Source organism: Cryptotermes secundus, unplaced genomic scaffold (assembly GCF_002891405.2).
Source record: "Cryptotermes secundus unplaced genomic scaffold, Csec_1.0 scaffold1229, whole genome shotgun sequence".
Classification (NCBI taxonomy): Eukaryota; Metazoa; Arthropoda; class Insecta; order Blattodea; family Kalotermitidae; genus Cryptotermes; species Cryptotermes secundus.
Window position 1 is genome coordinate 688,264 of NW_019723925.1, and position 13,373 is coordinate 701,636.

General features: G+C 42.2%; 1 protein-coding gene across 1 annotated transcript in view; it reads left to right on the plus strand.

Moving 5' to 3' along the window:
• Nucleotides 1-12,961, plus strand: part of LOC111862189 (glucose dehydrogenase [FAD, quinone]) — an 18,523-nt gene extending 5,562 nt beyond the window's left edge. The window contains exons 2-4 of the mRNA XM_023847381.2: nucleotides 3,228-3,412; nucleotides 7,005-7,257; nucleotides 8,580-12,961. Coding sequence (XP_023703149.1) covers nucleotides 3,248-3,412; nucleotides 7,005-7,257; nucleotides 8,580-10,087 — 1,926 coding nt within the window. The 5' untranslated portion in view covers nucleotides 3,228-3,247 and the 3' untranslated portion in view covers nucleotides 10,088-12,961. The remainder of the gene's footprint in view (nucleotides 1-3,227; nucleotides 3,413-7,004; nucleotides 7,258-8,579) is intronic.
• Nucleotides 12,962-13,373: the final 412 nt, after the last annotated feature.

The following is a 13,373-nucleotide window of genomic DNA, read 5'->3' on the forward strand; positions in this document are numbered from 1 at the left end:
GACTTGAAAGGATTCTGACGATGGTGTATACCGTACTTCTTTTGGCTTATTTTGGACTTCATCCATCGCCTGGTATGTAATAGACAAAAGACCACGACGTTTCGGAGACTTGATCTGTCTCCGTCTTCGGGTGGGTAGGGAAAGATAAACCTACTCAGTTGGGCCCGTTAGAAAGAGCTAGTCTCAATCAATCTTTCTAAGGGGCCCAACTGAGTAGGTTTATCTTTCCCTACCCACCCGAAGACGGAGACAGATCAAGTCTCCGAAACGTCGTGGTCTTTTGTCTATTACATACCAGGCGATGGATGAAGTCCAAAATAAGCCAAAAGAAGTACGGTATACACCATCGTCAGAATCCTTTCAAGTCTATCCAAATGTAAACGCGTTCATTAAGATTCTTTCCCACTGGAATTACATTTATTCGCCGGTTTCGGACAGCAAAGCGGTACCGTGTACACAAGAGACGCGTATAATGCAAGTATTTTAAGTCTCTTATGTCACGTGATGATGTGCATAAGGCCGGCGAGGAATTTTCTTACAGCCTGCATGGTAGAACATTTGCCTAACTGGAGATCTGTTGAGCCCTGTTAACAGTACTTGGTGTAAATATAAGTTAGGGTGGGCTCGACATGACGTCTCAGACGATATCAAAATAACGCAAGAGAAATTTATGAAAAAAAAAAAAAACAAATTCTCTGAATGAGTGGACGAATTCCGTGACAAACGGGAGAGGAATCTGTACTGGTTCCTGCGAAAGTAAGAGTTGGAATATGTCGAAGAACGTCTCCAGGGAAGGATTTTTGTGGTGCTCACTTATGTGATTAGAAGACTGGTCAACGTCCGTCAGTTAAGGGTTAAGTTCTTCCCGTGCTTTGCCAAAATCTTCGCAAGCGATTAGCCGTGTCAGTGTTGAGTTCAAAATCAATGTTTTGGAGATTTGCTCCGATACCAATCATGAGGGTCGACCTTGATCTACAAAACGTTTTCTTTAATTCAACCCGCCTGATTGTCAGAGAAGACTTTAGCACATTTCATAGCCGTGACAGCCTCTAACCTTATAAACCAACAAACAATTTTGCGAATCAGAATGCGGACATGCAACGACCTCAGTTTGAAACTAATATTCAGAGACACATATATTGTGACGTGTATACCCATTGCTGGGCAACGACTCGGTAAACACATTACCGCGGAAGCAAACGCGTGCAACAACAGGACGTCCACTGTTAGACAATGGATCAGTAAACACGCCTCCTTCAAAAGGGGCTGTTTGCTGTGTGGTCCGTGCAAAGTGATTATAAAGAAGTGTTAAGCAGCCGAGAGAGCAGTGAAGTTTGGAGAGTTGTTGTTAGAAGGTGAGAGAGTTCAGTTGAGTTAGTTGCTTCGAGAATTGGGTCGAGTTCTGGGGACGGCAGTCGAAGGTGACTGAGAAGAAATGACAAGGAATGAATTAGACCGTGCAAAGACTTCATGTGTGATTTGAAGTGACGGTGAGACTGTTACAAATCCGTTGTCAGGATACAACTAGTGATGAGTGAGAACACTAGTGCGTGTGAAAAGGTGCGTATATCAGCGTATTGCCTGCACTCTCGAGTTCTGAATGTACAATATGAGGTGCAATTAATGGAATCATCCAATCCAAAACCCGCCGTGTTAGTCACCCTGACACGTGACAATCCGTAACATGAAAAGCTGCAGTATTAGCTGTCTCATAGCGGAATCGGTAGCAAAATCTGCTTCGCGGAAATGTCTAGCCACGTAGCCTTCTGTCATTTTTCTTACTTTCACATACACACAGAGTAACCGTAATTGTAAAAATATGAGTAACTTGTAAATCGAGATCTTTTTACAAAAATGCAAGTCCTAGATGTCCAAGTACATGTATTTATTATTTTCACTTTCAGCGGTTTCAACTGGGAATGTGAAAGTTGAGTTAGGCCAAGTCTATGTTTAGTTTAATGGCTGTCTAACACAATTTAGTATATCATGTCAGAACTGATCAATAAAGTACATTTAAACCTTTCGATACTGCGTTACAAGGAAGTAGTCGTTTGTCATATGTTAACAGATAACCGTAAATGGTGAAATAGCTGAAATGATTAGGAGAGCAGACCAATACATTCACCAATATCATTAAATGTCCCACATATTCAGATCAGGCCTGCCATGTTTCTATGCAATATACTACGTTCACAGCACGGAGAGGCTTAATGTATTCTAGTATGTACGCCAGCATAAAGTAAGTTGGAATAATCAGGAGCTTCTAATGCATAAAGTGCATAACTAAGATCACCAGAGGCTCCGGCCGGCCGCCAACTACAAACAGGGTCATCCTGCTCTCTAAATGAACTGCCCGCACTTGCTCTATACTGTAAAGGTAAAGCTATCCCTGTAACAGGCCGTGGAAGCCCATAGGGTTGTGTGACGTCGAGGCTCCCACATTTTCACTAGACAATCGGCTCACAGATGGCGGTGAGGTTGTCAGCCTTACGCGCCGGCCGCCTTTTACCCCACAGGAAGATTCCTGGTATTCATTCCTGTTAGAGGCTGTGTCGACCCCAGGGCCACAGTGCGACTGGTCGGATTAGGTTAATTGAAAAACCCAATGACCTCATCGGGATTCGATACCGCGACCTTCCGGCTTGCAACACAATGCCTCTCCTTCATACTGTGGCCAATGTAAACGAAGCTAAAAAAATTAATACGTTATATTTATTCCAAAATAAGCACCGTGATAAGCGCTGAGAAGTAAAATAAGAATACTGCTTAGAGTTTGAAAATAAAAAGAGACAGACATGACAAGTGATATAAAAAGTCGACGGGCAGAGCCGGCACAAGCCTAAATGTCACTACAGAGAACGAGAAATTACACCGACCCCTTCAATTAGAAATAGATCAACCTGCTCAAAACTACGTCACAATTAACAACATGAAATTTCCTGACAGTGATGAAAACCGCCACTGGTGACTTAATCCTTAAAACGAGATATATTTACATTGCTGCATAGTAACTTTACATGGCTATCAATTAATGGTCACGATATTCAAAGAGCACCAGAAATTAATTTTCATTGAACGAAAACAGAAAAAAGTGTTCCAAAATGTGTCATCATTCAAACCGCCCGCCCCAAACGGCTGCTTGTTTTCACTTGTATCGCCACTTCCGCCCCATGCGTGGCGATTTCCAACGAACATGAGAAATGAAGGACTTGATACTGTCTGTGCAGAATCACTGGTTTCGGAGACCATGTCTGCGGCATCCTGCAACAACTGCACCTTCCAGGACACACAGTTCCTGGCAGGATCTTGCGGCGCCACGTTCACACTCTTTATGGGTCTAGTCGAGTACCTTGTGAGCTCAAAGGATGACATTGCCGATGCATGCAACCGTCCGGGTCGAGAAAGCGTGAAGGTAAGTGCGAATATTCTGGCGTTCTTTACAGCGCCACTCCTTGCAACATACCAACTATTGTGTGGGTACGTCACATAAAGGAATCAGCAACAATACTAAACGGATATTACCGTGACCCGCTCTTGATCCTTGCCGAACCAGCAGCTGCTGGAAGCCGCATCTCTCAATGTGAGGAGGTTCTCACAGCGGTGGTCACGAAGANTATAAAGGAATCAGCGACAATACTAAACGGATATTACCGTGTCCCGCTCTTGATCCTTGCCGAACCAGCAGCTGCTGAATCCAAACGCATCTCTCAATGTGAGGAGGTTCTCACAGCGGTGGTCACGAAGAATTTTATTTTCTGGGATATAACGCCATGTAGTTCCCTGAAAGTCAACAGACCTTCCGGAATTCCAGGGCCGCACAATAAGCCAAGCAAGAAACCAACGTGAAGCAGATAGCAAGAAGAGCAGGCTCTCATTTTACCCTGAAGATGGAGGCGAATTGGCGTTATATCCCAGCAGATAAAACTCTTCATATTTCCCAATGACAATAAAGTTTTACACGATGTTTCAAGGGATTTCTGTCGTTATGACATACTTTGAACGATGCCTATTTCTGTCGGTAACGGACCAGTCCACGGAGCACTGCATTTCTTTGTGTGACTACTCAGTGGCATACGTGTATACTGCAGCCACGGAACCAAGTCCCCAAGAAGGAGGGGATAACGGAGATGGACTATTCCCATTACATGCCTACTGTTGCATTCCTCTTGAGCTTCGTGTGGTGTATATCAATTAGCGCAACTTACTGTCGCTATAGTAGGTTATCACTACAAACACTTGCGGGAACAGAATGGATAGGCGACTGGAGGGTACGTATATTGGAGGGGGAAATGTTACAGCTCCTGGGAGATACGGAGATGATCGATCCAATGCAATTTCTTTCTGTGGCCTTGGCACTGACTAAGAATCCCTGTAATCATTCAGTAAAAATGTACAGGAAACTACATTAATCTATTTTATTAATGTCCCTGTGCTTAACTAATTAAGCATTACGACATGAAGACGAATGGGGGAGTGGAGGTATAGATCCATATTTTCTTGATCTAGACATTAGTTGGAGTTGAGAGGTCAGTTTCACGCCCCGGCCGCTTTACCCCCGTGAAAGAGCCCCCGGTACCCATTGTATAGAAAGTTGAAGAAGTAAAAATTCTTAACCTTACCGGGACTCGAACTCCGACCATTCGGTCGTCCAGCCCATAGCCACTCGCTATCCCGGCTCCTATTACTAAGACTATATGAATATAATTAGTGTTATCATGGTACCCACGCCAGTGTTAACCGTCGGAAGCGTGAAGTTCATCTAATTAATCTTTAACGATTCTGTTGCTGTACAGAAAACACAATGCGTCTCCATTAGGACGACCGATTTGTTAATATGGGTGAGGGAAATAATTCCTGTTTATTTGAAGAATCGAAAGAAAAATATAAATAATATAAATAAAAATAAAAATATAAATTCATCATGGGAGTAAAATGGAGAGTATTTTCTTAATGCCAAAGCAGGAGGTACATACAGAAACCACTGTGTAAAGGTTCGGCCACACAGAGCGCTACGTACGCTATGTTCGCTATACGAACAGAAAAATATCTCCCTTTATTGCGAATGTGACTGGCCACACAGACTTCCGTACGCTACGTACGCTGTTTTCCCTACGTTAGCTGCGTCGCAGAGTGTGCACAGCGTACGTAGCGAACATAGCGTAGCGCTCAGTGTGGCCGAACCTTTAGACTCAAGTGGGTCCAGACTGATTCTCGGACCCCATTCTTCATCCAGTCTATACAGTGCTTATTCATTCCCCGGGGGGCGAAATTAGCGGCTACTTACTTCCATTCAGTACCGAGGTCTAAACGGTTCTCAGAGTGTTTCCAGCTCAGGTTCTCTTGACTGAATAAAAAAGCTGGGCTCCGCAATCTATATACAGCGGAGTCAGTAAATAGGTCACAAATGGAAGGAAAAGCAGCTGTAATGGTCTAATAGGTTCCCTATGTGTATCTCTAGGCAGCAGCACAGGCCAGCTGGGCACTGCGAAACCATTTCTGTATATACATGTTTCTTTTTTCAAATAAAAATGTCTAGATAGCAGACACGTATGCGCATGTTCAGAGGCTGGTTTTAGTAGCCAAAATGGCACCCGTGCTTAAGGAGTATACTACCGAAGAGCAGCGTTCTGTTGTGGGTTTTCTGTGGGCAAAAGGACTCAATGCAGAGGATATTCATAAAGAAATGTTTCCTGTTTCCGATGGAAAGAGTTCATCATGTAAAGAGGTCCACAACCGGGTTGTGAAATTCTCTCAAGGGCGTTCGAAAGTCGCAGATGATGCCCGACCAGGTCGCCTTGTTGAGATTGCGACAGAAGCAACTTATGCAGTGCGTGGAAGAGTTGATTAGAGCTGACAGGAAGATAACAATAGATAGCACAGCAACTCCACTACGGAGTTCCCGTGGTTTAACATACAGCATAACGCACGGAGGTTTGAAGTTTCTGAAAGTGTGCGCATGGTGGGTGCCCAGAGAACTGATGGGTCGTGAAAAAATGAACCGGATGGGTTGTCCTCGCAACATCGCTTACGGTATGAAGATGAAGATATGCTTAACAGGATGGTTCCTAGGAACGAACCATGGATGCATCACTACCGACCCGATTCAAAGCGCGCTTCAATGTAATGGAAACATCCCAGTTCGCCTTCAGCCAATAAGTTTAAGGTTATGCAATCAGCTAGGAAGGTTATGCTTACCATATTTTGGGATTCTAGGGGACTACTCTTAGCCCATTTTTCAGAAGCGTTGTGAAAATGTGAATTCTGCATCGTACTGTGAAGTTATGTTGAAGCTACGGGATAAAATTCGCAGAAAATGTCTAGGCTAACTGGAAAGAGGGGTACTGCTTCTTCACGACAATGCCAGACCCCATACAGCCCGAGCAACCCAGGAGAGAATTCAAGAACGACAGTGGGAAATTCTTGAATATATGACTTACAGTCCGGACTTTTCCTCTAGAGATTTCCGTCCGTTTGGTCCGCTAAAAACCACCTTGGTGGCAAATATTTCGCTGATGAAGAGGCTGAAATGGAGGAGTGGAAGTGCCTGAGACAACAGTCAAAAGACTTTAATGCTGCAAGTTTCGACGCACTGGTAAAGCGATGGGACAAATGTATGAATGTTGGGGGAGGATATATCGATTCATAATTTTTTTTTCAGGTTCGAGTATCAAATGCTTTACGTTTTATATCCATTTGTGACATACTTACTGACTCGCCCTCGTACATGTCTTAAAATGTGATTTTTCAGCTTAAAATAATAAGTAATGAACATTAATGTATTACTTATTGTATTAAATTATGTATATGCATTTTAGGTGGTCTTCTAGGATCAGAATTAATTTACCATGTTTATTATCTTTATTGGTGTCCACGGGGAAAGTTTCACGGCTCCCTCAGGGACGTCGATTCAAATTTTGGGAGATGTTGGTCTAAAATACGTGGAAATTTATTTGCAACATACGCAGATACACGAGCAACTTTAAATATCTGGTCCCGTATTTCAGGGGATGGAGACTGCCGAATACGACTTCGTGGTGGTTGGTGCTGGAATTGCTGGTTCAGTGGTGGCATCTCGTCTCAGCGAAAACCCGGACTGGAAAGTGTTACTGATCGAAGCGGGTCCCGAGGAGCCCACAGCCACTTCGGTGCCTGCCTTCGCAGTGAGCGCCGTGGGGTCGGAACTCGACTGGAAGTATCAGACGCAGCCAGAGGGCATGGCCTGTCTTGTCACTGGTGGCATCTGCAACTGGCCCAGAGGTAAAGCTAGCAGAATAACAGAGCAGGATGTAATGAGGTCAGACCACTGAGCGAGGATGGATTCATCTACAGCGCGATCACCTGAGAGCTTCCCGAAAATCGTTATGCAGCTCAGGCGGCGGAGACAGAAGCTCCTTGCGTCAACTTGTGCCGTACAGATTCGATAAACTAAAATGTTGGGCGTTATGTGCCCGCCGGCCGAACAGTAATCCCCAAGCCACAGCTACAGTATTAAACCTTTAATCAATCATGTTATTTCTTTACATCTCTGTCATGTTACATAACGCGTTGAAATGCCACGTGTGAGATAAACGCTGGAATAACGGATGTTCCCTATGACACAAAGTGGATGAGGAGGAAAAATAATGAGAAGTTTCTAATATAATTTCCCGAATTTTACAGTTCCAAACACAAAACCATCCATACAATCGTGAAAAAATTAAGATATGGTCGTTAATGAACAAAAAGGACCCAATAAAAATTCCAAATGCTTAATGAAATCTGTGCGAGGACTGCACATTCTCGAAAATCCTTCAGAGGCCTTGTACAGGAGCTGGGTTTTCAAAAAAGCCAGAACGAATTGCCACAAACTCCTGAAAATGAAACTATATGAGGCGACAGTAGTCAATCAGAACACAACGCGTACCTCACTTCACGGTAGCTATTCAGCTGTTTACTGGGGTGACACTGAAGAGAAACCGTAATGTCTATAGGGTCTATGTATAGTCAGCCAGAGGCCCGAATCTGTGGGATACGCGTTCACCGAGGAGCGTCTGTCTGTCTGTCAGACCTAAACGGCAGAACGAATTTTTGGTAATTCTCAATCGACAGAGCTATTCAATAGCGAAAACGGAAGGCCATTTTAAATAATTGTATTTTCTCGCAGTTGGTACTAATTTACTATTAAGATAGATAAATGCAATGGATTTCTTTTTTCTATAAATAATACCGGTTTATAAATATTATTACTCAGTGTTACGAATGAACAATCTCATTAGACTCGACCTTGAGATCTTTCAATCCGGTCCATTTCATCACAACTTCGTTTTTTTAGGTAATTTCAAAATCGTCTTCCTCCCATCTCACTCCATAAATAAACAAATAAATAAAATAGTACATTTAAGATCTGAGGTTTTCATGGCGGTGACTATTTAGTAGCCTCAACTTTGGCACGGCCTCATGCCCATAATTAAGTCGCGACCGATTCTTCTATATCCTTAAGAATTCGTCACACAAACTAGTTCTTCACTCTCAACTGGTCACATAGCATCGTCAGATAATCTATGGTATAATGACTAAAGAGCACAATTTGTTGCCTACAGGGAAGATGGTTTCCGGAACTGGAGGCATGCAAGGAATGATGTACACACGAGGCAATCCCAAGGTATACAACGAATGGGCTAAATTCGGAAACGACGGTTGGCGTTACGAGGACGTTCTGCCTTACTTCATCAAAGCAGAGAAGAATAAGAATCTCGAGCTGGTGGAGGAACGTTATCATGGAACTGAGGGTCCGCTTGTGGTGCAACATTTCCCGTATCGTCCCCCTCTTTCTGAAGCCATAGTTGAAGCAGGAAAAGAACTTGGCTACAGAACTGGAGACTTAAACGGCGCGAATCAGACAGGAATCGCTATAGCTCAGATGATGGTTGATAATGGCCTAAGAGGAAGCACCTCGAGGATGTACCTGAGGAAAGCCGGAGCGCGGGATAATCTAGACGTCCTTATCAACTCCCACGTCACCCAAATTCTCATCGATAAGAAAACGAACCTCGCCACAGGAGTGGAATTTATACAAAAGGACGGCGTTAAGAAGATTGTGCGTGCCAAGAAAGAGGTTATATTGTCCGGTGGTGCCATAGGATCCCCCCAAATTCTCCTCCTTTCTGGTGTTGGTCCGAGTGAAGATTTGGAAGAACTTGGTATCGAAGTCGTACAGGATCTACCTGTAGGTCGGAACCTTCATAACCACGTGTCGGCAAGTGTGGGCTTCTATATCAACGACACGAGTTACGAGACGCTTACTACAAAAGTCTTGCAAGAATACCTGGACACACACACAGGACCTCTGTCTGCAACCGGAATAACGCAGACAACAGCATTCTTACTGTCCAAATACGCAAGCGACGGCGTTCCCGATATTCAAGTATTCTTCGACGGCTTCATGGCTACATGTTCAAGAACAGGTTTGGCTGAGGAATGTACCAATGGCGAAATTGGTGATTGTGGGAGACGATATATCACCGCGCGTCCCACGAACATACTGCCAAAGAGCAGGGGTTACCTCAAACTTCGAAGCACTAATCCAAAGGATCACCCTCTCATATTCCCCAATTACTTTTCTGCCATGCGAGATGGAGAAGTATTGATTGAAGGAATTAAACTTGTCATTCAGTTAACCGAGACAGAAAGTTTGCAAGGGTGGGGAGCCGAGTTGGACAAGAAGCCTGCTGAAGGATGTGAAGGGCCACCGTTTGGATCCGACGAATACTGGCAGTGTGTTATACATAGGCACACAGGACCCGAAAATCACCAGGCAGGGTCTTGCAAGATGGGACCGGCCGGAGATCCCACTGCTGTTGTAGACCCTCAGCTGAGGGTTCATGGAGTTCGAAACATACGCGTGATAGATGCATCAATCTTCCCATACGTCCCTAACTGCAACACTATCGCAGTCGTCGTTATGGTAGCAGAAAAAGGTTCCGACATGCTTAAGAATACCTGGCAGTCTTCAGATAAAGCCGATAACGCGTGTCACAAATTTGGTATTTGTCAGCAATGTGACATGAATTCAAAACCGACAGTATCTCGTTCCGTATTGCAACAGTAAGTAACTCTTTATACAAGCTAGAAGGCCAGAAAAAGCACATTATTTAACATATGAACGACGGAAGACGTCTAATTGCCTTTAAACATAATCATGTGCAAAACGAACAGTCAACTCAAAAACTTCAACGTACAATGCATAAAAGTGAAGAAAGATCAATCAGACAAATGTGCAACAAGGACTTAAAATCGCATACATTTCTTTATTTTAGATGCATTTACACCATCAAAAGCTTTACGTCACTGTTTGGATACAATCTGTTGTGTGAATACTAGACAATTTCAACTCAAAATGACTGAGAATTTCAGTCTACAAAACAGAAAGGCGTCACTACTGAGCAACTCGGCCAGTATTCCACCTTGTATAATGAATAAGGGTTGGGCCCCCTTGCACCGAGAGTACAGTGGTCTATTGTGCTTAGTATTTCACCTTACTAACAGATACCTTCTGGACAGGACGTATAAACTATTCTGGTGGACGGTTGACTCAAACCGTCTTTAATTAACGCAAGCTGAAGACTCGCTGTTTGAAGAATATTTATAGCATGACAATCATCCTAGTAAGTTATTTGAGGACTCTGTGTCAACTACACAGGTTACACACTGTCCTGACAGACTCTAAGCCAATGAAACTCCGATAGATAGGCTATTTCTCTTATATATCAGTCTGTCCGCCATTTTACTATGACGTATCACATGTAAGAGGCGTAAATCATTTGATGGTACAATTTTATGTCACTGATCATCCAACCACTGATATAGTATGATACTGTAATTATAAAATATTTAAACACAAATTTAATACTTTCAGATGCAATGAAGCATAAAGCAAAAAAGAAATATTTTACAAAGGATATAGTGAGGTTAATATTTTGTTTCTCCAAATTTGGCATGACAACTGAGAACATGAAAGCAACGATAAAAATATTCCTCACATAAACCACCAATTAAACTCCTTTTAATAAAATTTATCCTATTAAATGCAAAAACGGAAAATCTGATAATTTAGAGAAGGCTTCGTGTAACATCAGAGACAAAATAACGGCTAGTAATTTCAAAATTAATTCAAGTGCCATAATTTAGTTTCAGCAACTGGTTTAATCAAGTCGCAATCTCATGTTTGGCATTTACTTCAAATAATTGGCAATGGAATGCGGATAAGACTGATTCTTATTGGTTAAACGTTCTGGAAACAGTAAATACAGCTGTACATTTTAAATCCTATTGCTGTTCGCAGTCTGATATGAAAAATAACTGTGATTTTGGCAATTATATTCCATAATCTTACAGCCATACGCAACAAAAATCCTAGAACGGGTAGCAATGTAGGTTCTTTAGTGGAAGTCTGTTTCGTAACAGGATACATAAACATTACAGCCTAGTTCTGTCGGGTGTTACGAGATTTCTGACCGGGGATCGAACAATACAACATTAGGAAAGAAAAAGAGGAAAACGCTGCAAAATAGAGAAGAAGATAGAAGGAACAGAGCACTTGCCTGAGTTTGGGCACTGAGGCACAAGCACAAGAAAGGAGGGAAGACTGAAATTTTCAACCATACTGTAAACTTCTTCAACAGAACATGGTAAGCATATATGGTTACCAAACATGGTAAGCACGTGTGCTTACCATGTTACCCTGTTGACGAAGTTAACAGTGTGGATGAAGATGTCAGTTTTCTTTCCTTTCGTGTGCTTGTGTCTCTGGGCTCTCACTCGGGTTAAGTGCCCTGGTCCTCCTATCATTCAACTATTTCGGACACCTTCAATGTTTCCGTTTAGAGGACGTTATGATTCTACCAAGAGGACGTGCGTTCAGACACCCGAATCTTTACAGGCACTGCTATATACGTATTTAAGTATTACTGATTTATTCCGGTCTAGAAAGCCGAAATTACAGGCCATGAAAATTCGTTGCGCTGACCACGCGACGCCATCTATCCGTTGACGTTGGCACTAACTTCGCCGACAAGCGGCGCTGGCTCGGTCGGTATAGTTCGCTTGCGGTATATACCCATGGAGTCTTTTTTATTACTGATTTATAGCCTGGCTATTTCCAACGCCCCAAATTTAATCGCAGCCTTAAACCTTAACTAGCCGAAGCACTACATAGATTTTTAGGCGAACTCTTTAGTTTAAATCAACCAAATGGAGTAATATTTCTCAGTTTATCAAAATATAACTAAACGAAATAAAACCTAAGTATCAAATTAAATATCTAAAAATTATTACAGAACGTATGAGCAGATAAATTACATTTGTGGTCCCATAAGCAATGAAAATAATCTTCAAGGAGTGTATCCTGTTGTGTTAACTTATAATTTAATTATTGTTTTTCCGTATCAACACAAGTATCAAACACTCATTAACATTTACAGTGCATAACGAGATTTCAAAGGAACTTTCCCCCCACAAAAAAAAAATACTGAAAGACGTAAAACAGCCGTCAAAGTATGGCTAAATTAGAAACATGCCTATTACATTCTAACCAAGTGATGTTACACCGAATGAAGGAACAGACTTAATCAGATTTTCACACATCACAAAATCTGCTATTTATCGCATAAGTTATTACCAGTAATACATTGTAGTAACCCTAAGAACATCTAATTTTAAGATATACATATCTATAATGAAGATAGCACCCTGTGAACCACGATTTTCTGCTAGGTGAGCAATGTTAAAGATCTTATTAACATTCCTGTGTATCACAGAATGATTATGATATTGTATTTTTGTAATAATATTTTTTATACTACTCCTACATATGAATCAGTTGTTATGATTCTATTTCTCATAGGGAGGGTAGTGAATGCTATTTAAATATTTATACCTCACAACCCATCGCCGCGGTTAGAGTAAGTAGAAATCATACTCACATGTGACTACTCATATGAAGAGTACGTTCCATACTGCAATGTACACTAGGGGCTACCCGCTGGTATTGGTTGTTTATCTGATTATTTATAAGTGAAAAGCAAATGAGAGTGCAAAGTAGCAAATAAGAAGCCATACTGTATGTTCTTTTCAAACGTGTTGTCAACTCCAGGAACTATATAATACGTAATGTTAAAGTACAATGTCGGTTAATTTTCTAAAGGAAAATATACGACCACTATACAACCACCACACAGTTTGTTACGTGATCAAACTGTGTGTTCTGGGACAGCTAATCATTGAGATCGGAAGTACGTCATAGGATGCAGGAATTTAGGTAAAACCAATAAACAACAGACGTAGTCACCATCCGCTGGACAAAATTAAATTTACGTTGTAGGCAGCGAACGTTTTGA